General features: G+C 39.1%; 1 protein-coding gene across 1 annotated transcript; it reads right to left on the reverse strand.

Annotated features, from left to right (window-relative positions):
- Positions 1-6,369: 6,369 nt before the first annotated feature.
- On the reverse strand, positions 6,370-9,954 carry NPVF (neuropeptide VF precursor). Its single transcript, XM_059850442.1, has 3 exons — positions 9,778-9,954; positions 7,587-7,959; positions 6,370-6,731 (listed from the first exon to the last, which is right to left on the reverse strand). The coding sequence occupies exons 1-3, from the start codon at positions 9,916-9,918 to the stop codon at positions 6,724-6,726; spliced, it is 522 nt and encodes a 173-aa protein (XP_059706425.1). The 5' UTR covers positions 9,919-9,954; the 3' UTR covers positions 6,370-6,723.
- Between the last annotated feature and the right edge of the window lie 15,929 nt (positions 9,955-25,883).

Genomic DNA, 25,883 nt, shown 5'->3' on the forward strand with positions numbered 1-25,883 from the left:
CTCCTATAATCCCACACTCAAGGTCTGTCCAAGGTTGTTCCCATGCTCTTGCAGTTATGTGGAAAGTGGGATAAAGAAAGCTATCCCTTTTCCTGGGGCAAAGAGAGGGAGGAGCATTACAACAAGGAACTGAAAGCATAATCCACCTTCTTAAGCAAAATATTCTGCTCCCAGGGACTAAAAATCACTTTATGGCTCTCACAGACAGGTAAAATACTAACTTGTGTTTAGCTGTGGTACATATATGATCTCAGGGCAGGGATCTTAAAACTTTCCCCTTGACTAATAGAGAAAAGATGAAGACTTGCTGAGGTAACTTAATAGCCCCTCCATGCTGAAACTCAATATGCTTCAGATGGTGAAATGGGACAGAGCCAGTGAAAACCAATAATTTAAACAAAATTTCTAAGTGAAGAAATTACTACCCCCACAGTAGTGGGTCAAGAAAAGGTGAGGCCAGTTCAGCTAAATAGGGAGAAAAGTAATTTATCTAATTATTTTTGTTTCCCCCATAATTTTGGTGGAAAAAAATAGAGGCATGTGAGCATTTCAGTGAATAAGATAGAGACATCATTCTCTGGAGTTGTCACTGCTTTTGATAGCCACAATATTGTGAGGGCTAGAGATGCATTTGGATCCAAAAAGAGCCAAAGCAAGCTGTTTATTGAAGCGAGAAATTATAGATATTTTTGTCCTTAAGCTAAGTTAAAAGGCAAAAGTTAAAAAGCATTGATAGGCAGATTAATACACACTGCAACAAATCCTCTTTTCAGGCTTTTTGTCAAATGTTAGTGTAATTTTTTTTTTTTTAATTTATTTTTTCTAGGAATGGTTATTAAAAGTCAGAAAGTTGAGATAACCAGACTTGTTAAGGTTTAAAGTTCGTGAGATAGATCTTGTAAAGCTAATGCTGCAGTTTCCTGTTTTCTAACTCCTCCAGGAGTTTGCCGTGCTAATTTGCATCCCAGGTTCTGTAAGGGAAGACGCGATTCTCTTCCCAAAACCAAGCTTTACAAGGAATGTTATTTCTGCCCTCTCGTGGCCATTTTGCAGTTTTGCATGGACGAGAATTCCAGACTTGAATCTCATTTTGATAATTGCAAATTGGTTTTACTTTAGAGAACAAGACATATGTTTTGTATCTCCGAGTCAGTTTTCCTGTATAAAATGTATTTATGTATGTCTTTCATTTGAATATAATAGTTGGTTATTTAGATTATCAAACTAATTACGTCAAATTCTTCTAGTTTATGTCATAACCCAGAATATGAAGCTGTGACTTGCATATTACAAGAAACAGTCTGAACAAGAAATTTTGTAGCACGCAGGTAAGAGCATATAATGCAATAGTGATTTAAGAGAAAAGTATCATAAAAAGCAAGAATCGATTATTCACTGTCAAATAATACTAACAAATGAGAATATTTTTCTGTTACATGCTGGAAAATGGGGGAAAAAACCTCAGGACTTTATACATTACCTGCAAACTTTTTTCCTATGTGCTCCTTTTCAGTCAGCCCAAGTTACTGCATCCTCATCTTGGTGATTTCTGGGTTAACTAAGAAAATCACTGCTGCACATGTTGTGTCCGTGCAAAACTGTGCACCATCTGCACTTAGCAGCAGAGGGAAATAAGAACCAGAAAGAATTTATCACTAATTACACATTTGAGATGGGGGTGGGCTCTGAAATTCTCCAGCCCCCCCCCCCCCCCCGGATTCATAAAATCATGTGCAGTATAAATATGTGCAAGAACATATCTGGTGGGAAATGTCTTGAAATACAGAACTTCCAGAAACATGCAGTGAGGCTGAGCAGACACAGGAAGAACCTTCTGAAAACTGTCTGCCCTTTTCCCCTTCCCTGCTCTTTCTTCAGACTGACACATCAAGAGCAATTCAGAATTACCTGGGTTCACACTTCTTTCAAGAGTCCATAAGCCATAGGTGATCCCAGTATAACTGCACTATAGGATGCTCTGCAGTACCTCCACTGGTATTTGATTTCTTCACAGGAATCTAAATTAAACTTCTGACTTTTCTTTCATAGCTGCCAGAAGAAGTCAGCTGCAGAATTGGGCTGTACATTTTAGTTTGAAAAGTGTTATGAGCAACAGGCAAACCTGCACCTCTCAGAATTGATGAGGTCTCTAAAGGCAAGTAGGTACTTAGTCAAAATGGTAACTACACTCAAAGACAAGCTCAGCACCAAACATGTGCTTTTATGCTTTTTTTGAGCCACTCTCTTCAAAAGCAGAGTTCAAAGAAAGTTTGTCTCCATTCTTTTACAAATAAATTTCTCCATATTGGCCATAGAATAAATTCCAAACACTTTTATTGCCCCAAGATGTGGATGTATTTTGAATACCTGCGGAGTTAAGCAGCTAAGAGAAGCAGATGATTTTTAAAAGTCCCCCTCTGTTCTCCTTCACTAATTCATCCAAATGGGAAGTGCTCCAGGTTTTGGAGCAGAGATCCCCCTGTATCCTGCAGGTGAGGGGGGCTGTCCCCCTACACCCCATGGAGGACCCCATGCCAGAGCAGGAGGATGCCAGAAAGAGGCTGTGACCCACGTGGGAAGCCTGCACTGGAGCAGGTTTGCTGGCAGGACTTGTGACCCTGCAGGGACCCACACTGGACAGTCTGTTCCTGAAGGACAGCACCTCATGGCAGGGATTTACTGTGGCATTTGTGAAGATGTGCAGCCCATCAAAGGACTCATACTGGAGAAGCCCATGGAGGACTGTCTCCAGGAAGAGGGACTCCACATTGGAACAGAGGAACAATGTGAGGAGTCCTCCCCCTGAGAGGGAAGGAATGGCAGAAACATCGCTTGATTAACTGACTCCAGTCCCCAATCCCCATTCCTTGCACTACAGGGGTGGAGGAGGTGGAGACAGAGAATTTGGGAGTGATCTTCCTTGTCTTCACCCATGAGACTTTTGTTATATTTTTTCTTAACTGTCCAGCTGAAGATGAAAGTGATATGATGATTTTGGTATGCTCCTTTTCTCCACCCTGGATCAGCCCACCACAAGCATCTCCACAAATTGTAAATCTGTTTTCAACTGATAACTTTGATATAAAGCTTCTCAGAGATTTATGACGTACTCAGTGCTGCAAACTGATTTAATGTTTTCTTTCATGTAGGTGGGATGGCTTTAAGAACTAAGGGTCAAAACCCAAGCAAAGTTTTGGGTTACACTATTCCTAATAGTTGCTTTTCATCTATTACTTGTTACCTGTATATGCCCAAATTTGCAAAGACAGCTCCATGGCTCTGTGTGCCCTACAACACCCATATTGCATTGCTGCATGTCTGTGCATTTGTGCTACAGTATGCAGCATGTGAAGTTTAGCTCCAGTTTCTATTATTTAAACGTTTCTTTCCGTGTGGCTGAGGTATCAAATACATGTGAGGAGAAAGGAGATCACGGGGTCCAGCCTCCTGTTGAAAGCATGGCCAACCTCCTGTTGAAAGCATGGCCTTAAAAGAAGCAATTATCTGCTGAGGTATTGCTGTGTGAGACAAAGCAGTAGTTGGGTGCCTCTGAAAATGTGGGATGTAGCAAAATGAATTGTCCTGTGCAGGGTTTTTCTGACCTATGTCAGTCTTAATCACCTGACTCCTTTTTAAGACCTGCAAACAGTGGAAATACCCTTCTGGTTTTCATTTCACTTTACGCACTATCAGCATGTTGGAGGATGGTAATAAAAGGATGGAATGAACTTGAATAGCATTTAATAAGTTCTGGGTTTACAAATCTGTCATAACCATATACTTTTTTTTCAGTATTTCAAGTACAATGGTAGCCTGCAGAGGTGTCTGAGTTTTCTGAAAATCAATCTAGAATATTTCTTCTGCCAGTTAACTCTAGGGATCTAAGTGGATAATTTGTATGACAACAAAGATACTGTAAGCCTCTCTTTTCTTTTCTAGTAGCACAAATTTTTCTCATCCAGACTCTGGGCTACAAAAGATCTGAGTGGCACTAGCTGAGGCCCTTCTACAAAATGTCATCAGGAGAGTAGCACAAATGCAAATCAGACATCTGACATTGCTGTCAATGTATCTGTGCCAGATGTACTTTTGTGGGTGACACTAATGAAAGCATTTCCAATTCCTGCTAACAGGTGATCTTAAACTTGGGGAAAATTTTTAAAATGTCTTGCTTAAAGTTTGGAAATTTCTAGTGGTCTGTCATTACTAAGGATAGCCCAGTTTTCATATTTTAATGGAAATGTCAAAGGCAGTTGCAAAAGCAATTGGAAGGAATCTAAGACTGACAGATTTCAAACACGATTCCCAAGTCTGGCTCCTTCTGAGGGTAAACCAAAAGTGTCACTTTACACTCCACTAAATCTGTCTAAATAATATATTGAAATCAACCCCATGATGACCCTTTGGACTTATAAATTAATCAGTACATTGTCAGCTGTCTTCTCTATAAGCTTAAGTCAGAACCTTAAATAAGCCTGGTGTTTTTTGCATGGAGACTTTAATAACAGACATAAATATTATTTGTATGGCAAGGAAGGCTGGGAGCTCCTGAACCCTACAGGAATTCATGCCAGGAAGTCCCAATAGTCTGTCAATGGATTTACTTGTGTCCTTTCCTTGCTTTTTCCCAATTCATGAATAATATCTGTGTGTGGATAATAAATAATCCAGTGAGTGATAGCTAGAGCAATGTATGTTGCCTGTGGTGCCCCTTCTCCTCCTGTTGCACTATCCAGTGATTGTTTTCTTGGCTCATGTGCTCTCAAGCCAAAAAGAAATTTAGCACAGCATATCATAATTCCTGCTCTATGTACTCTTCAGCTAGCTGTTCCTCTGCTAAAGGAAAATAAATCAATAGCCACCTCCTGTATCCATGCTATGAAGCTTGTCATAAGAGAACAACTTAATTGTACCTGCTGCTGGGCCAGTGTTTGGGCTTTTGCCTTCCTCCCACAGCAGCTATCATTAATGCCAATAGATGTGTAGCCTTTCCCTGTTGCTAGGTGATATGTGCCTGAAAAAGGCAGCTTCTATTGCTGCTCAGGGATTCTCACAAATCTTGTTTCCTTTTGGTTCACATGATGTGCAGTGAGGTTTGCAGGACCAGAAGCACAACTCAAAGCTCAGAGCATTTCCTTCTGCTGTCCATTTGACTGTAAATCACTTAAAGATCCTGGTTCTCCTGACTGAGGAATAAATGGCACTTATTCTGGTGGTAGGCAATGGCAAGACTTCTACTTCATAGCCTGGATCTTTGACTTTCCTCACACACAATTTGTTGACCAGTGTCCTCCAGCATGGACTTGGCTGCTGTACCAAAGTGTTATACTGCAAAATAGGTCTTTCAACAGCACTTGTTAGGTACAGTGTTTTCTGAGGCTCAGAGAAAAACCCAAAGATTGGTTTGGGACTCTTACATTTAGAAAGTGTAACCTCACTGGTTTTTATCTGTTTAGAATTTCCTATTTCTTTGTTATTTCAGCTATGAGTGAGTAGAGAGAATGGATATTCTCAGGACTATAGTCTGATTCCTTTGGATTGAATTAGATTCACCAGGCACAGGTTGAATAGTGTTGTGTTTCCTGTAACCTCATTAACTTTGTGGAGGAATGGCAACTCAGCCTCTGTCCCATCTATGAGCTGATCTGATCAATTTGATAGGGTTCTTTTCCAGGTTCTTGTAAAGATACGTGGAATGTAAGGACACCTGGTTGCTGGTTTTTCAGCATAAAGACTAAGACAAGGACAGGAGAAGTAATAAATTCTGAGAGTCCCAAACCTTGAGGAAGAGGAGGCAACAGGACAATAGCAAAAAGCAGAATTCCCACAGCACTTCTTGATGAGACCTGAACAGAACCACTCAATGCCTTGAGGAGGTTCAGCCAGACTGAATGGGCACTGTGCATGGGCACTGTGAACATGGGTGGGTGTGATGTGATAGCACATCTCAAGCCAGGCTAGCTGGACAGCAGAGTGAGTGGTCTGATTGCCAGCAACTGAGGAGCCAATGGATCTGCAGGTCTGAGGGCTAGGAGCTGGAGAGAGACAGACTGTCTGGTTCCAAGCTATTGAACAGACTGAGCATCAAAGGGCTGCTGCTGAAGGCACCCATTTGTGTGTGTGATTCTAATGTCAGTTTAAAGCTGGACTAGCTGGTGAGCTGAAGAAGAGGTGTAGAAGCCAGCTGCCAGAGAGACAAGTTGTCTTTCAGGTTTATATCCAAGATGACCCAAAAAAAGCAGGAAAAATGTTTTCTCAACACTTGATTTTCTTTAGCTGCTCATGATACAAAGACTATCAGCAGTTTTGATCCTGCTTCTCATTGTTATTATTCACATCCTAGGCTTCTTTTTATTTGAACCATGCACCTTTATTATTTTTATGCTTTTTTAATTCTGCTTTAAATGCTGTAAATTACACAGCCATTGTTTTGAAATTCGGTTTTACAACCAATAGGACATAAGTAGCAGAGAAATAAATAGAATTTATACTAGACCACCACTGAAGCAAACTACCACAACAATCACTACAATTATCATTGCCTTATATGTCAAGGGTTTGTACAGAAAAAAAGACATTATGCATACATGAAGGCAGGTTTGCATTTCAATTCACACATTTCCTTTTGATGACCTTTAGTTTTGAAAACATATTGCAGCTTTTCGAAGTCTTTCAAATTCTGTCTTCATCATTTCATTCCAGTATTAACGTAACTGTTAGAATTCATATCCCTAAAAATACCAGACAAATAAAACAAAAGCTGTTATAATTAGGTGAGACAATGAGAAAGGAATGAAAGGAATCAAATTAAATGAGAGAGAACCTTGGCTTCTAATGTATCTGTTATCTTTTCTGGCCTGAACTTCTACTTTATTTGTGTGTCAGATGGAGGTCAGGGGTAGCCAGCTGAAATGGGCAGTTCCAGTAAGGCAGCAGTTATGATAAGAAGGACTGTTGTTGAAGAGCTGGTTTAAATTATCCTTACTAATAGCAGGAAATAGTTTTTCTGTGCTGAAAATAATTCTGAGATGTCATAAAAATTTTTCCATGATAACGTGGAATGAAAAATAAAAGTCTCAAACATTGTCTCAGTAAGAAAATATGAAAAAAATAGGATTGGATGAGAAAAAATATTTTTCAGAATGCTGTGGTTCGGCTTGGAATTTTGTCTTTTTTAACTCTAATTTGCATAAATTTAGAAAATGGAGGAGTAATTTGTAGGTAAGTTTGTAATTTTATAGTGCTGAAATGGGATATTTTAATGATTCTGAACCTTCTTCACAAAAGCTATGACTTTTCAAAATGAAACCTGATCTAAAAAGCATCAAATCTACTCCTGTCATATGAACATTTTCAGATTTGGCTATTTGGCACCTTCTCATTAAAAAAGATTATATAAAAAGGTTCTCTACTACTTTTGATGAGGCATTTTGATTTAATGAACTGCAATCTTTCTTTTGGCAAATTGAACTCGTATTGAAATGCTTAGGAATATTCCTAGAGGAATTCTAGCTGTATTTAATCATTGCTAACCTATGATTTAATATGCATTTTAATATTTGGCTTGAACACTTGTGTAGCATTACCTGGTACGAATTCCTGAACGTCTCGAGGCAGATTGACAGCCAGTGACTTCCCAAATCTCTGTGGCAAATTTAGAAGTGATTGACTGGAACCTTTAACAAGTGGAGATCTCTCAAGCCTGTGTGATACCTTCGGAGCATGATTAGGTATGTTCTCTTCAAAAGCTCTTCCAAATCTCAGGGGCAAATTAGAAAATGGTTTAATGCTTCTTTCTTCTGGATAATTTCTTCCAAATCTAAGAGGTAAATTAGCAACTGAATTTGGCATCTTGCTGGCTGTAAAAGGGTTCATTTTGATGATATCTTTTGATCCCCAGTCTTCCATTTCTTCAAAATTGAGACTCCTCTGCTTTTCTTCCAAAATATTATCTTTAATCTAAAGAAAAATATTTTTAAAAAGGATATGATAATTTTATAGGGCATTACTCCAACTACCAATGATACAAAGTATTCAATTTCATACCTCCTTAGAAAGCTGCTGGGCAATGCTCTTATTTTTTTGAATATGTAATGTTTTTTCAATCCATTTGCTAAACTCCATTGAATGGTGAGCTCCTTCGTATGGATTGCTTCATATGCTGACATTGTCCTGCTTACCTTTTCAGAGCTCTGACCACAAGTGCTTATTTCCATATCAGTGTCAGCAAATGGTCCAGCTCAAATGGTGTCAGCTGGAAATATTTTTGGACACAGGTGTCAGTGCCTGTGCAGTCAGTGAAGATGGGACTGAAGCTGCTGTCAGGTCCACATTTGCTAGTATCACCACCTGAAGTTCTCTGGAGTGGAAGAGGCTGAACATATTTTGTGACTTCACACAGACCCAGACTCGTACTCATCTGGTCTGGATGAACAGGAGAACGGACCAAGCTACCTGAAGGTATAGCTTATTTCTTCCTCAGCATTGGGTGGGTGCTTTGGACTCAATATCCATCCAGGCTATCAGGCAGGGAAGTGAATGAAAGCTTTTGGGTCAAGTTCTCATCATACCAGTTCTGGCCTTGCAGCATAGAAGTTGCCCTGAGCTTTAAAGGGCTTTGGTCCTTCACCAGCCCACAAGATACATTTGGAGCCCTGGGCTCCTAATATTTTGTGCAAACACAAAACACACTTGCTTTATCTTTGCTGTCATACAGTGAAGAACTGAGCCTAGTATATTACCTGTCTCATGATGCTGAGGGCAGCTGTTGCCTGAAAAAGAGCTTTATCAGTTTGGCCCTTCTTATAAAGCAGTATTCTTCCCTTGGCATACTGAAAATAACTTACTTTTGTGACAAAAATAAGTTTCCAGGACTTAACAGCAAATATGGATTTAAAGTATGGATTTAAATTTCAGTTAAAGACACAAATGCTACTAATTATAATTTCCTTCCTTATCCCTATTTGTCTTTCCTGTGAGCTTCTCCAGTTACTGGCAGAGAACAGGAATGAGCCATTCTAGTTCACACTTCTTCATGATTAAAAGTTTAAATAAACTGTCCCTCTGATTGCACCTACACACTGCTCCTGGAAGTACATAAAAGATAGTGAGCTAAAGTCCAGAGGGTTTGACTAGCATAATTGAATTTGTATTTTGTTTTGAAGGATGTTTATTATACCAATGATGATAAGTCAAAAGGAGAGGCTGGCTCCCATTTCTTAAGGAGTATTTGCAGGGAAGACATGAAAAATAATACAGATGAAGTGTGCAAATTTCATTTGGCACCTATTGAGACATAATAAATGTGCAACCCTGCAAAGAAATTTTTATAGGCAATTTCCAGAGTAAAATTTTAAGACCATTAAGTATATTAGATTTTAAATGTTCTCTGTTTATCATTATTCTTTGAGTATTACAAGCATGCCTTTATTAATTTTGGATTAACAATCTATCTGTTATATTACATGTATAAAACACCTGACAGGAATGTTAATTGAGGATTCACTGTGCAAGTAAGAAGCTTTTCAGAAAAAGTTGCAGCCTAATCACAAAGCTGTACTGCCAGAAAATTGGAGCATGAGTTGATTTACACAATCATCTCCTGTTTGAGCAAAGGAATTTCTCGAAAATTCTTTTGACAAGCTTTTTTCATACTGCTAGTACTGCAATGCTGAATGCTGTGCAATGAGTTTAGGACAGCCTGTGCCAAAACATCCAGTGTGCTCAGGATCTCACCCACAGTTCCCCCAAACCATGTCACAATAATACAGACCTTACCTCATAATATTTATCATCACTCTCTTCTCTGCTCTCCAGCCTGGACTTCATTGGTTCATTTAGGCACATGCTGTTTGATGTGAGAAAGACCTCTGTAGCTAAAGCAAAGAGAATAAACTCCTTGGTTGAAAAGGCTTTCATTTTTCTCAAGTTAAGCTTACTTAGAGAGCTCCGAATCGGTACAGAAAATAAAACTGCCATCTTTTTATATAATCAGAAAACAACACAAAATTTTTTCACTATGACATCAGTCTCTAAATCTCTAATTCCCAGTATTAATTAGGGAAGTAATTTGAATATCTTGGAAGAATGCTGGGAATTTCTTTTGTGAAGCTTCTTAGACAACATAACTCCTTGTTAGGGACACGCTGACTTTACAAATATTTTGTTCTGGTGAAGTATGTCTTAATTAGCTAATTTTGAGAGCCTCAACAGTAGAAATGTACAATAGCCACAATGCTCCATAGACAAAATCACCTTGTTTCTTTCTTTTGTATCGGTGTCCTCAGAAGAACTATGAAAGGAAGCTTTCCCCATGGAAGCATTCTTCTGCCTAAACAGTCCTTTTGGACCACAGAATGCTTGTTTATACTTATCTACACCTAGGAATGTTTGTCCCATTAAAATCAAGTGCTGTGTATTGGAGTTGTTGATCAGATCCTAAGAGATGTTTTGCATCAACATGACCTATTGACGTACATAATGCCTATGCTCTAAATTTGACATATTAATTTGCATTCAGAATGGGTGAGGTACATGCTTTAAAAACCCTGCCCATAAGGTAATTTTTTAGAAATTCCAAAGGTTATCTTGCATCCATATTTTTCAGGCCAAATTTCCAGCAGTGGTTTTTAATCTGCCCCTTAGCTGAACACAGTGAAAGCACTGGACTGCCCATGCATGTTCTGTCCCAGAAGGAGATTCAGAATGTAGACTAAACCTACCCTTAAAGCACACATTGAATTGGTTGTTAGATAGGCTGGTGAGTCAGGCTAATATTAGAAAAAAACCCCATATTGTGTTGTTCTTCCATTTGTTATTCCTAAATTCTTGAACTGATTTAAATTAGTACTTAAAATCAGCCCCATATGGAGGAAATTTGATTGCTCGCATTAAGTGCTCGCACTGCAAATTGGACTCCAGGCATGTTATTTTGCAATTCAACACCAGAGTTGTAAAATGTCCATTCCATCACAGCACTAGCAATGTTGTCCCAAGAGAACATGTTTTATGCTGTGGGCAGCATGGATTATACGGACTGTTTATCTGTTGACAGTATGCTACTGTCTTTGCTGCACAGTGAAGCTGAAGGATTTGCAGCTAACCTCATTTTTTAAGTTGGCTGTTTCAACAGGTGCATGCCCATAGTCATTTCTACCTTAGATTCTCTGAAACTGAGATCCTGAAAGTCATAAGCAGCCTTCAGAAGGAAATCCTACTGACAGAGCTGGAAGTGAAAAGGGGTAGTTTCTCTTAGAAGAGCTTCCCCTGGTGGAGAGGGTGTCAAAGATTCTGTTAATTTTTTATGTGGCAGAGATTGCTAAAATAGATGAGAATGGTATCAGTGAGATAATTAGGAGCTCCTGTGAGAAAAGAGTGTATTTTAATAATTTACTGGCTTTTGTATGTCACTTTCCTTTGCTGTTATACAGTTACATTTACACTTACATTTTTGTACTCCTTTTTTCTTTGCAGTGTGCAATCCTTCTGGCCCTGTCTGATAGCAGAAAAGGCTGGGTTCAAAGACCATAGAATCATAGATGATTTTGAGTTGGAAGGGACCTTAAAGATCATCTAGTTCCAACCCCCCATGCCATAGTTGGGGGTGCTTTCCCCTAGATCAGGTTGCTTTGAACCCCTTCCAAGCTGGCTATCCACTTCCAGGGATGGGACATCCACAGCTTTTCTTGGCAACCTGTTCCAGTGTCTCTCCACCCTCACAGTGAAGAATTTCTTCCCCATATCTAATCCAAATCCACTCTCTTTAAGTCTAAAGCTATTTCCCCTTGTCCTTTCACTACAGGCCCTTGTAAAAAGTCTCTCTCCAGCTTTCTTGAGGCTCCCTTTAGTACTGAAAGGTGGTTAAGGTCTCCCTGGAGCCTTCCCTTCTCCAGGATAAACAACCCCAACTCTCTCAGCCTGTCTTCATAGAGAAAGGGTCTCCAGCCTTCTGATCATCTTCATTGCTCTCCTCTGGACTCCCTCCAACAGACCCATGTCCTTATCATGTCAGTGGCCCAGAGCTGGATGCCATAATTCAGGTGGAATCTCATGAGAGTGGAGTAGAGGGGCTGAGTCACCACCCTCACCTTCTGGCCCCACTTCTTTTGGTTGAAGCCAACCAGGTTATGGTTGGCTTTCTGGGCTGCAAGATCCCTGTTCTGGCTCATGTGATGGGAGTAAGCACAGTTCTGTGTAGTCTCAAGGGGCAGTGGTTCCCCTTGCATTCTCTGAGACTGTTTTACAAGGTGCTTTAGAGTGGGATGTGGTAGATAGGGAGGGAAAAAATACCAGTAGTGATTCATGAACAGGCCTTGTATGAGCACACATAAACCGCGCATGCCAGAAGTAAGAATGCATGATGACGCATTTGTCCTCAAAGTGCCTTGGTGTGAGCCCTCTTCTCAGAGTAGGTGACTTGTCTTCTGTTTTTAAATAATATTCATGGCAGGGAAATGGAATTCTGGGTATACCAAAATTTTGGTATTTGCAAATCTGAGCCAAGTTCTTTGGAAAACAGAAGGAATAAAACGTCAGTGGAGAAGACACCTAGAAGGAGCCTATGTTCTCTTAGTGCTCTGGCAGGTCAGGGGCAGCAATTGCCTCTTTTCACCAAGGGCTGAATGTGGATTCCTGACTCTCTGGAGCCTCATGTCAGGGGCCTTCAATCTGTGGGAGAAGACAGATTTTCCAAGTTCTTTTACTTTGTGGTAAAGGCAATAAAGACATACAATAACAATAAAGAATGCAATTCATACTCTAATATCTATCTAATGTGGTCATTTACCACCAGGCCTTCCTTTTATCTAGCTGCTGCTTTATGAATCTCTCTTGATCAATGATCTTGCAATTAACTCTGTGAAAATATTTGCCTTCTAAATTAAATAGTATTTGCAAGATCCAAAAATTCTCTCTTACATTGTTTGGCATGAATATAAATTGTGCTTTCTCTGGACAGAAAAAGAAAATAAATTGCTGTTGTCCGTGCCAAATCAGGCTTTCTTGACATTCAGGTTGTCTCCTATGTATGTTGATTTTCTAATCAACATAAAGTGAAGTTTTCAGGAGTTTTGTAGGCCAGGCAGTCAGGGAGTTGGGTGTCTTTGTACTTTCTAATGAATTAATTTGCCTTTGATGGCTCTTCAGCAGGAACTCCTTGGAAATTTCAAGTCAAGAAATTACAGTGATTGTTCATTACCTTCCTGAGGAAGGACTTGTCAGACCCTACTGCTCAAGTACCAGAATGGATAACATGAGTGCTCTTCATCAATGTGATCATGACTTCAGCAGCAGCATTAGCTGGCCCAGTTGACTTCCAGCTGAGGCAGCTGAGGCATCCTGTCATGATCAATTAAAATTATTTATTGGCAGAGGGAAGACACATTTGTTGGTGACACATTGTGTTGTAGAGGTGGGCTGTTTATTCTTTAATTGCTTCTTCTTGATCCACAAAGGGATAAAGGCACATGGAGGGGAAACAGCTTTGGGTATTGTTAATAATAATTTTTGAGTTCTTAGCCTCTAGTCCTATGCTTGTTTTTTCTTGCCATCTTACATCCCTCGTCAGCCAAGCTATTCAGAGGACTTTAACATAACTGGACTTCTGTTTTTAAAATTCCCCAGTTCAATGGAATGAGCTGTGCCATCTACATGTGAAACAAACCTCACAGGCAGTGACAATTTAAGAGTTTTCCCACTGGTGCATACTAGAGACTAGGGCAAGGTAGTGTTTTCTTCTGGTTTTCCCTTCATTTAATGTAGGTAGGAACATTTTGGCACTTAGGTAGGAGCATTTTGGCTTAGTGGAATAAGAGTAACGTGGATCTGATCTGTGACAATTTGATGGATATACTTTAAAAATTTGACATTAATATATAATTAGTAGTAATGGCAAAAGTAGCTCAATTTCATAAGCAACTCCATGCACAGTGATTTGATTCCAGTGAAAGAACAAGTTTTAATATTGCTCTTTTTTCATATGAGAATATACTGATAAATTCTTATCCATTATTAACAACATATTGTGTGAAAATTGCATGTTATATGACTCATGACACCAATAAGCATCTGTGCATTTCCATAATGATAAATCATTCATAATATATTCATTTTACCATTATATATTATATGACCTATCCTATGGCTCATTTTGAAGTAAGAAGATTTAAAAATTTGCAACTCTTATCATTGGCAAGCAGTTCTATTAATTTCTCACCCGTTCCTATGGCATGCAGGGCATTGTGTTTGCTTTGCTGTGTTGTGCTTCAGCTCTGGTGCACAATGCAAGGAGTATTTGCCTGGAATATGTATGACCCCAAGCAGATAGAGATACCTCCACTTTACTCAGTACCCTGACTCTGTATGCAGATGGAGGCCTGGTGTCCCTCTCATACTGACAATAAATATTTCAGTGATCAGGGGAACCAGTGAAGCTTGCTTTCCCATAACTTATTGATTGAATATTAAATGACAGTGGGTAATCTCTGAGGACCAGGAAGGATTAACCTTACAGTAGGATGTCCCTGTGAACAGTGTCTCTATCCTCTCTTGCTATGCCTGTTATTTCAGAGAGGTTTTTCCCTGCCAAATTTGACTGAACTGGACTGCTAGACTTGAAAGTTATCAAGGGTGACTGACAGACACACACTTATGCACAGAGAAACAGACTTGCCACATTTCATTAGAAAACCAAAACCAAATCAGGAATGGCTCTGCTGAAATACCACAGGTATAAAGCCTCAACATCTGTAAATTTACAATGGACACAGTGGTAATTTTGATCTTTATTAATGAGGCATTAGCTCAGCTTCTGGCATTTTGCAGAACAGGATAACCTACTCTACTGTGAAAGAATAGAACTTACTCCACTGTGAAAGCCCCATTCTTTGTGTACTGTAGCTTGGTATGGAAAAATAACATTTATGAAACAGCCCTCTCTGATTTGCAGAATCAGACCTTTAGTTTTAAACCACATTTTCCCCTACCTGAACTTTCCTGTTAGTTGGGTGGTAGGAAACACAGGACAAATGCATACAAATATCAAGGTACAAGTAATCTCATTTTTAGGCTAACTCCTATGAATTACTCACCACTGTTAGAAGATATTTACCCCCTTGATTCCCTGAATACAGACTATAGATGTGTCATTTTACATTTTAATTTTTTTTTGCCTTGAGCTTTTGGAGCAGTAGGGCAGCATGAGAGACAATGAGAGGCTTGAGCTGTTATGGTAACAAGCTGAAAATGACTTTGTCTTCTTGGTAAATAAGGTGTGAACAATAATTCCAGATTAGACAGGTTCTTCAATTATGCATTTGGGTTAGTAATAAAATAAACATGTTTTCAATAACACTTGAGATATAAATATCTTCCTTTTTACTAACTATTCTGCAGAGTGTAATACCATACTTACCAATCTACTATAGCTTGTAGCACTCTTGCCTATTCTTGTCTATTAAAAATTTAACCCTTTTACCATACATTATTAAAAGTGCTTTGGTTGGCTGCAAATCAAGAAGGACTTCATAAAGTCTTACAAGAACAAGAAATCTGATTAAATATAGAGTCCACAGGCAGCAATGAAAGGTGCATGAGAAAAAATACAGCATTAAATTATGCCTTAAAATCTCCTTCAGGACTTTAAAAAATCATTAGTAGATTTTATTCAAGTTAGCAATTAACCAAGGGACTCCGAATAGATTCATTATTCCATGTTTTCCCTTCATTTTTTCAGTTTGGAACTTGTGCTAGTTATAGATACAAATACCTTCATTCCTTGTTCTCCCTTTTTTTAGATTTTTTTTTTTTCTCAGAAATATGATGCTCTTTTAATAGTTCCCCTGTGTCTTGTATATAAACATAGGAGTTTAAAGATTAAATTATATATTAGCTGAATTGAGGGTTGCAGGGACTGATTTTCACTCTAGGGAAAAATGTAAACAATTTAGGAGAGGAAAAATATTAAGAGAGAACACCTGTGTTTTGTGGGTAAGAAAAGGACTACAAGCACTTTACTGACAAAGCTGGAGAAGCAGGTCCAGCTTATTTGAGCAAGCCTCCTGCCAGGACCACCTCCCAGGAAGAGGGTCAGGGGCTTCTCAGCTGGTTGAAATAGAGCTGGGGAAGGGAGGTACCAACTTGATGGAAAAGAGGCAAGATTAACAGTGCTGACAGTGGCCCCATTATTGCCAATTTTGTGCAGCTTTCTTTGACATTTGTACAGGATATTGTTGGACAGTTTGGCTGCTTTAGCTCTGAGGTTCTTATGGTCTTGTGGGAAAAAAAAAAAGTCACTTTTCTCCCCTACTTTCTCTCTTAATTTTTTTTAAATGGAATTTTGATTCCCTCTTCATCTGAAATACAGAGGACAGATTCTTGTGAAGATCTGATCCCTATGGTGTGACTATGGGATCAGAAAGTTTCTAATGGGAAGGCTGGGAATGGTTAGGTGTACTGGTTGTTCTACCACTCATCTGTGATATCTCAGGGCAGTTGAATGAGGAAAGCCCTTGAAGAAATAAATAAGGTGGGAAAAAAGCACTGAGGACAAATCTAGAACCTGAATACAGGATGGGCCATGCCATTTTCAAATAAAAGGATTTTGAGGAAAACACCAGGATTACTCAGGTTTAATTGCTGTGCCAGTTTGGGGCTCATGTGTACTGAAACAGCTGTGTCCAAAGTCACTCTGTTTTGAAGGAGAACACTTTAAAACTGTTACACAGGGGTCCCTAATTTATTATATAATAATTTGTTATATAATCTGATGAATTAGAAGGGACCCATCAAGATCACTGAGTCCAACTCCTTGTCCTGTGGAGGACACACTAAGAGTAACACCATGTCCCTGAGAGCATTGTCTAAACCTTCATGAGTAAAAAAACATTTATTGGTCCTTCTAGGAGTTGTCAGTGGTGTTCAGCATTTCTGGGATGGGCTGACAATGGCCTGGAATTGTCACTCTTAAATTTTTGACATATCAGCTTGGGCATCAGGAACTTTTAACAGAATACTGTTCCTCAAAATGCCTCTCAAATGCCAAGTCAGTTCATTTGCTACTCAGTTCCCTGAACCTTGCGCTGACTTTCTAAAAAGACAAAACCAAGGAATTTTAGTCCTGAAAGCAAAGGAGTTCTGGTGGTGGCTGCTGCATTGTAAGGGAAGTGCTAGGAGCAATGAGAGCTGTGTGTGGTGCCAGGGCAGCAAAAGAATCAGAGGCATAAAGCATGGGAGGAGAAGAGCAAATCTGGACAGTCTGTGCAGGATGTCAACCCAAAGCTTAGTTCCTGGCTCTTGAGTATAAGAACTAAGTAAATTTTGAGTTATAGGGCTATAATTCCATTGCTGCATTGTGGTGACTGTATAAGGCCACTTGAGCTCTGCTCTTATAGTTTATGATTTCACCACAATCCCCTGGTGGAATTACAGCCCTGTAATTTTTTACAGTAGTGAGCTGCTTATTTTCCTGTTTATGACAGTACATCACTGGAGAAGTTGGTAATGGTCACCTAGTCCTACCATATAGTCCCTTATACTCTTGCATTTGTTTTTGAAGCAAAAATTAAAATTGTTCTTTAGGAGCAGGCTGACAGGCTAGGCACGGAGGAAGGAAAATAATTTTCTACCTCTTTATCTCTTTAAAGATTGTTTAATTTAACAACTATTTGCCTAGATTTTGCAGGAGAGCAAAATGACTACAAATTTCACATCTCTGTGTGACAAACAGCTGTAAGACTCCCACTTCCACATATTTTCCTTTCTCTTTCTTGCCCTCCTGCTGTATATTAATTTCTCAATTAAAGCTCATCCCACCAGCCCCTTGCACAGGATGTCACCATAATGGAGGGCTGAGGGGAGGTCAGTGTGGATCACCACAGGTGGATGCCAGGACTGAGGAAGAAACAGTTCTTGGGCTTGATCCCACCCTAGCACCATGCCATGGATTTTGGTCCAGAGCAGATGGACCTAACTGTTAATTTGATTAGCTGTGAGTGTGGAAGGGAGGCAGTCACAGCAAAAGGGGATGGGCACAGTAGGCAGGTAATTGAAGTGTCATATGCTTGTCTGCTGTAGCATCACAGCCATATTCTGCTCCACAGGTAATGGGGCCAATTACTTAGTGCACATAAATGAATAGAAGCATTTAACAATCAGCACAGTTGGCCAATCTAGCCATTGTACCCTGAGTACTGAGAGAGAAGGCATCACAAACTTGGCAACAGTTCTGGGGGGCTGCTTAGGAGAGTTAAGTGTTTGAATCAAGAGGTGGGGGATACCCAGCAGCTTTTGATTTTGATGGAAGTACTGACCTTGGCATTTAGAAAAACTCGGTGTCTCTATTAACATCTTTCAGTACAACTTTCAGTGATTCTCTGGTAGGTCAAAAAGCATGTCTGTGGCCAAAAGGAACCAGACCTGTCTCCACATGCAGACTAAGGGGTGTATAATAGACATGAATGCAGGACTGTAATTTCAGATGAAAACAAATTATTGAAAAGGTGTTTCATTACAAATACTGAATTACCACTAATTGTAATCCAGAAAATCAGCATTGTAGTGCCATAGGACCAGTTACATGTGGAGACTTCTTTGTTTCTTTTAATTGTAAACAACAAAGTGCTGGATGTGACACACAATAATCATTCTTTTTCTTGAGTCTGGGATGTGAAGAAGTATACTAAAAAATCTACTTTGATATCTGCTTTGACAAGATTCCTAAGATTGGACATTTGCTTTGAGAAAAAGCTCACACATCCACCTCCTTGACAATGAATCTACTGATTTAGAACATAAGCTGGTATTTTCAGGACATATTTTAATTAAACTATGGATTAAAAAAACCCTAAGATACCTAGACATTAAGAAGTGGGCTGTAGCTGGTGCCCTCCAAGCACTGGTCAATGCAATACCTGCTGTAATTTCAGGTGAGGCATTTTTAGTATGCTTTTAATGCAGTCTATCATAGGTTAGTCTATGGTAGTTCCTAAAACAGCTCAGTATTTTCTACATTTTGTTTATTTGTAGACGTTTGTTATCGGTATAATATCTAAATTAGGCTCTTACACAGTTTGGCCACCTTCTTCCATTGGGCACCCACTGCTGTGTGCAAATAATGGGAAAGAGAAAAGCCACGCCGAAGGATTTATTCAGTAGTGTTTCCATTTAACCACATGGGGGCATGAGATATTTATTTAAGAGAGCTTTTTAGGCATGTAATTGAGAAATATGAGGAAAGGAAGCCTTCCTGGTAAAGTGGAATCAAAATTGTCACTTGCTTTTTCAGATATTTTCTTGCAATCAAAATACTTGGTAAACTGTTATTGCAAATGACATTAACCTAAAATATAGTAGCAAACAAAAATATAGCATGGACAGGAAAGAATATCAAAACAGATTTTTTAAATATTCCCATTAGTCAAGCTGGCCTCTAAATATATTTTTAGGATGCTATTTTGGGGCCTCTGTGAGTAAAATCTGATCTCTTCCACGTAACACTGCATGTCTGACTTAAATAGCCTCAATATTTATATTAAATGAGAAGGAAGCTGCTCTGAAATATAGCCACCTACATCTGGAGTAAATCCATTTCATTAATTGCCTAGAGGACATTAATTTTTGCCATTCACTTGCAAGATGAGTACTATGCTCTATACATCACGGCCCAGATCCAGCAAAGCACATGAAATCATAGCTCATGATGTTGAGTGCTTGGATAGCTCTCCTTGAGCACATGCCTTAAGCTGAGTATGTATTGAAGTGCATTCCAGCACAGGAAAAGTAGCACAATCAAACCTTTAATTAGTTTTAAAATGGAATTCAAAATGCAATGCAATTCTTTGCACTTTACATTGAAAAAAAAATGCATGCTTTGAGACTCTCTTGGGACAGACATGACTAAACCTATTTATCCACTTTGGTTTCTGAAGGCAATGAATGCTTATTGTTTTCTGCTGCTTTTCTCCCCTAAATTTATAAATTTATTTTGCTCAGTCAACTGGTTTGTTTACAACAGAATATTTATATGACTAATTCCAAGACTGTGCTTAAATGGATTTTTTTATTTATAAGATAATTCACACATTTTATTGGTATTTAAAAGGCTGGAATATTTTTGCTTCTGCTCTTGTAGTTTTAAATCAAAGCAAAAATGAGCAGCAGTAACACTGTATAAGCAAGTGCTCACAGTATCTGAAAGCTTGTTTCTTTTCAAAACAAGTAGAAAATCAGGATTTTGTTCTGCACATTTTTGATGCAGATATTTAATTCTCACACAGGTCAAAGGAGCCATAAATCTAGGTCTTGTATTTTTGAGCCATTTTGTGCTTTCCATTCTGCAGTATTCAGCATGTGCCTTTGACATATTGATGTCTGTCTGAACAAGATTGCTGCACACAGGTGAATTCCAAGTCTGAGAGGGAATGCTGTCCTCCTGTTCCTCTCAGAGAGAAGAAACTGAGAAAAGGACCCCAAATTCAATTCATACTTCACCAAAACTTGGAGTACTTCTTTTCCTTAGCTTTGTAAAAACCCATCTTTGTGGTAAATATATTTCTACAGAAAATCTAAATTTGTCCAGAGTCAGAAGACAGAGGCAAAACTATTTCTGATGATAATGTGGGTTGTACAGCACAGCAGAATTTATTCTAGCAGACTACAGCTGTTGGGTACCTTTTCCTAAGCTATAAAACCTTCTTATGTCAATGCCTGGGCTTGGATCCATTCAGTTTGCTCCAGCAGTTTAATCTTGACATCTTGCATTTTTAAGTGCTCTGTAGAAGCTTGCCTGAAAATCCTTCCCAGAAAACGCTGAAATTACTTGAGCCTGCTGATCCACTTGTATATCAAAAGAGCTCACATGTCTCTCGGCTGTGTTCTCAGAGTTAAAACACAAGCATATGAGAGGAATTGTGACAAGCAGAGGATGAGTCCACATTGCACCCCTACCCTGGCAAAATGTGACACTGACTGACACTAACTGTGCACTTTCTGTCCCCAGAACAGTCCATAGTAGGTTTGACTGCATTGTTTTTATGTTCACTAAAATGTCTGCTCCTTGCTAGCAAGGCAGCACTTGTGTGTATCAATCTCTAAAGCTATCAGCTCATCTCTGCTCTCTCTAAAATGAATGAGGCAATGAACATGGTGTCAGATGCTGTTTTCCAGTAAGCTTTTCTGCTCCACTAATGCATCAAATATATTTGAATTTACTAGTCACATAACTTTTTATGGAACACTATTAAGCCAATTTGGTTGATAACCACTGTAACCCTTTTAGTAAGTTACAGCACAGTGAGGTCACTGTTCCTGGATGTGGTTTGCTGTATCATGCACTATGTGCTGATGCCATGATATCCATGCCATGTATGAAGCAGGAGAGCACAGTTAGTTGGTTTGGTTTGTGGGGTTTTTTTAAAATATTGCTTGTTTTTTTGTTTTTGCTTTTTTTTTAAATCAAGAACCGAATAGAGAGAATGATTTAATACTGCTTTTCCTCAAAAGCAACATCGTCTTGAGAAAGGATCAAACAGTCCCTCTAAGCTGGTTACCATTTTTCTGACTTCATGTTGTTTTTAAATGAAACATCTGACACATTTTCCAGCTGGGATGTTATTTTGTTCTTCTTGACAAAGCAATTCAAAATTCACTGAAAAACAAGCTGAATGGAAGAGGGATTTTTTTTCTTTTTTTCCCATAGACATCTGTAGCTTTCTTTCAAAGCTGATGTGATCTTTCATCTGGACAAGAAAGGCTTTGATCCAAACTCTAAGATCCCCGTATCTCCCAGTTAATTGGTGTTAGTGAGGTAGGTTTGACAGACTTTAACACAGTCTGTGGAATCCTTTACTGTGTTAAGACCTGTCTATTGTGGCTCAGTCAGCTCAAAGACGTCGGCTTTCTCTTGTTTGACTTCTGTCCCACTGGGGTTGGTTACAGGTTTTATGTGCTTTCATTATTTTCTCTTGTAAAAACCACTGAATGCCAACAAAGCAAGACACTTGTGAAACTGAACAAAAACAATGTCTTACAGACATTCCTCTAACCTTTGGTTTTCACACAAACTCACAGATAAGAGAAGAGGAGAGGGGGATCACATTAAAAATTGAGCTCTTCATTTCTAATAACCTGCTGGCTTTTGAGGGTCACCATGTCTGCAATATATTTGTTATTTTAACATCCTATAATATATTTATTGATTGAAACAGTAGAAGTAAGCATCATAGCTCCTACCATGTGTATATGAGTTAAGCACTGTGCATAATAAAGTATTATTCTCTAAAGAAAGATGCTCATTTTAAAATCCACATTTTAGTGTGATTAATTTAAACAAAATCTGTGCCCTTCCTTCACATTAGGACACAGCAGAATAAAGAAAATTTTATCTTCTCCATTGTGCAGCATTTGGCATTGAGGGTAATAACTTGGCAAAGAGCTCTTACTGTATGGGGCTTTTTTTCACAAGTGTTAATGTGGACTTCACACAGTCAATGGACACAGCCTCACAGCCACACTGTTAGTGGAATTAGAGAGGAGACAGGAAAGAAATGCTTAAAATTAATTTCCTTTTCTGGTTCAGGGGCATTACAAAAACCCCTGTCACTTCTCCCTCAGGGCACGCTGCAACTCCATGTTCCTATACTGAGACTTCAAGAAATATTACAACTAAAAAGAAGAGCAACACTAATGATTACAATAACAGACCATTAATATTATACCTAGAAAGCATTTAAAATCTCCTGGGTAGATAGTCCAGCTTTCTACAGTTGAAAAACTTTATGCTTCGTAATCCATCGTTTTTCCAATGGAGCTTTTCCTCTCAGACAGTCTAACAATTACAATTATCCAGTTAAACTTCATATTTGAAAAAATATATACCCAAAAATGTGTCGATTTTTTTCCCTACCACAACTATTAATCTCATAAATTATATTATGCTTTTGCTTCGACCCTACTCACTTCTTTACCTTTGCAACTATAACAAAGCTACAACTTCACCAGAAAATGCAGCTTTCTTCCCTTGTCTGTGAGATGGTGGGAGTGAACATCCCCTCATGAAAAATCACAGATGAAAAGTATTCTTAAGTAGGTGACTCAAAAAAATGCTATCAGAACATGCAGCTCTCATATTCCTCTGGGCAGTGACAATTTGCCAGCTATTCTCTAAGGTACAGCAAACAATGTAATAGAGAACAATTCCCATTTAAGTATCATGCTGAGCTGTTGCAGCATTGTTTTGGGTGCTGGCAGACAAACCAAAAGCTATTGACCACAGCAGTGCTGAAAAGTCTCTGACTCCAAATTACCTCAGCATTCCAGAAGTGCATTTTGGAAAGAGTGGAGGATCTTTGTGGAGTGTTTATTGTCTGCTAAACTAGGGGGTAAGCTTATTCAGGTCCTGATACCTGATCATGAGAGCATAATATGAATTTCAATATTGAAAATATTAAAGATGAAAGTAGAGATTCCTCATCCACCAGTCATAAAAAGCACAAAGCAAAAATCATTATTAGCTGATATGTTTGAGAAACTATGCAACAGCTATGACCTTGCAGCTGTTATTGATCTTGGCAGTTAGAGGTTTAATATTGATTAGAAACTGATATACCACTGACATGCACATATCCATTTCTTTCTGAATATATGTCTCATCTTTTTTCTTCAGGTTCATCTCTAGAGCAAAGATCTCAGAGTTCAATGAACTACTCAATAGTAGCTTCTGCATCCCGCAGTTATTTTTTTTTAGTGTGGACTATTTCTAAAAGTTGATAGGAGAGCAGTGCCTTTGAACTACAGTGAAGGTGGATATCTGCAGAGGATAAGGCTTGATCTTAAGTAGGAAGCTCAGGTTTGCAGGAAAAAATGGAAGAAAAAATAAATGAGGCTGTAAAAAAAGATTTTTACATTGATGAAAAAAATCCAACTCACCATTGTAAATAGGAAGAGAAGGTAGCATATAAATGGAGACACAGACTTTTGATTGGTTTTTCTAATCAGGGCCAAGGCAGAAAAGTGTTAAAAGAGCTAGTCCTGTGCTCAGTGAAGAAGAGATATTTCAGGATAAAAACTCTTCTCACGAGTAATGCTGACATGCCCACACTGTAACTATCTGTGACAGATGTGTCAGTGGTCAATGAGATTGTTCAGATGTGGGTGACTTGCAGGTTTTGAGGAGAAGGAGAGAGACAAATAGATCTGGTGGGTGGCTCCTTAGGTGAGCAGGTCACTTGGTCCATGCTGGGATCCATGACCCTGTGTGTGCTGTACCTCAAAGAGCTTGGCCTGCCATAGGCTGAGCTGTTGTCCACACCAGCAGCTCCTGCCTCCTGTGGGATGGAGCACCTGGTCTCTGTATGTGAGATTTGCAGCCCTCAAACAGCCATGCCCATGCTGCCCCAAGGGCTTCCTGGTTTTTTGAAACAGCCACAAGCTGCCATTTTTAGAAGTCATGGCTACAAATGAAGGACATGAGAATGATTGCTCCAGTCTTGAAGCTGTGAGAGGCTGCTCTAAAGTCTGAAGAAGAAAACATACATAACCAAGTGCATTAAGCAGCCACTGTAGGGGTTGCCACTCATTTTGGACTGGGGATTTTTGTTTGCTTGATTGTGTTTAAGGGGTGCAGTAATTTAGTTTTAGCACAGTAATGTGTAACTTTTCCATTGGATGACTTCTTTAGGAAAGTGTAACAAATGTAGTGATTATTCTCTGGCGTCCTGAGACAAGTGCCTGGCTGTTTCCATATCACTACTGAAATCTGAAACCAATGAGAGATTGGGGCCAGTTGTTAAGTTACATACATGAAATCTCCTACATGAGCTTAGGGTTTTTCACATGTTTAAGCGCCTAGGGTTGATTCAAAGGGACTGATGGAATAACCAGGCTTTATGCATTAGACATGAAAGGCATTTGAATAAATTCCAGTTCGGCATTCACGTCTGGCATTTTCAAGATTTACTCTTATCTCACTTCCTTTCAAGAAAATTGGGATTGTGTTTTACCCAGCTTTTCAAGCATTTCCAGATAAATACCTTCAGAGAAAAGAAATCTGGCTGAAGAATGTACTTGCTTTCTTTACTTATGCACAATTTCAGCAACAAACCCAGGCAGAATTTTATTTTTAACCTCTTCAGGGCTGAATGTGTCAGAAAGTTCAGTCACAGCCCAAGGAGTTCCACTTACTTCTTGTTAACATTTTGGATTGGCATAGATGTAATCTCATTAGGGTATCCTTGGAGAATGACACACGGAGGGAAGTAGCTTCTACTGTTTACTTGTACTATATGTTGGGATAATCTGTGAAGCCCTAGCGGAGCTGTAACTCTGAACATGCTGATCAGAAGCATTAAGGAAATTAACATAAAGCTCTATTAATGGCTTAAGGGAATCTGACTAAACAAACAAGGCCACACTGAGCAATAAATGTGAGTCTCAGACTGCATGACTTTCCTCGTAACTGCTCTAATTAATTGCTACAAAAGATTAATTTTATAATACAGCATGCATATCAAAGGGAATGGCTTTGTGATTTAAGTGTTACGTGTCTCCCTGGGAGATTCAGGTTCAGTTCTTCAAGCAGCTGTTGTCAGCCTTCCAAAATGTAATAGCTAAAATGAATTTCTTGGATTTTACTGCTGGAGTTTCTATGGAATGAAAACCTCAGACCTTCTTCCGCTCGAGTCAGTGGCAGGTTGCTATTAATTTCAGTGGAAGCAGAAGCAGGTACACAAATATTAAAACCAAATTCTGCTTTGAAACTGTGTTTGCACTTTTTCGTAAATTTAAAACCATGTTATCACACACAAAATATCCTTGCCAAAACCCTGCTTCCCAGTAGTGGTTCAGCTAAACGTGGTGACGTGAGCTCTGTACACCTCCTTCACAAGCTGGAT

Source organism: Haemorhous mexicanus, chromosome 1, assembly GCF_027477595.1.
Source record: "Haemorhous mexicanus isolate bHaeMex1 chromosome 1, bHaeMex1.pri, whole genome shotgun sequence".
Lineage (NCBI taxonomy): Eukaryota > Metazoa > Chordata > Aves > Passeriformes > Fringillidae > Haemorhous > Haemorhous mexicanus.

Excerpts from the sequence above, each read along its gene's own strand:
- NPVF (XM_059850442.1), bottom strand. The coding sequence starts at position 9,918 with ATGAAAGCCTTTTCAACCAAGGAGTTTATTCTCTTTGCTTTAGCTACA. Across the intron at positions 7,960-9,777 it reads GTGATGATAAATATTATGAG|ATTAAAGATAATATTTTGGA; the intron begins GTAAGGTCTGTA and ends ATTTTTCTTTAG.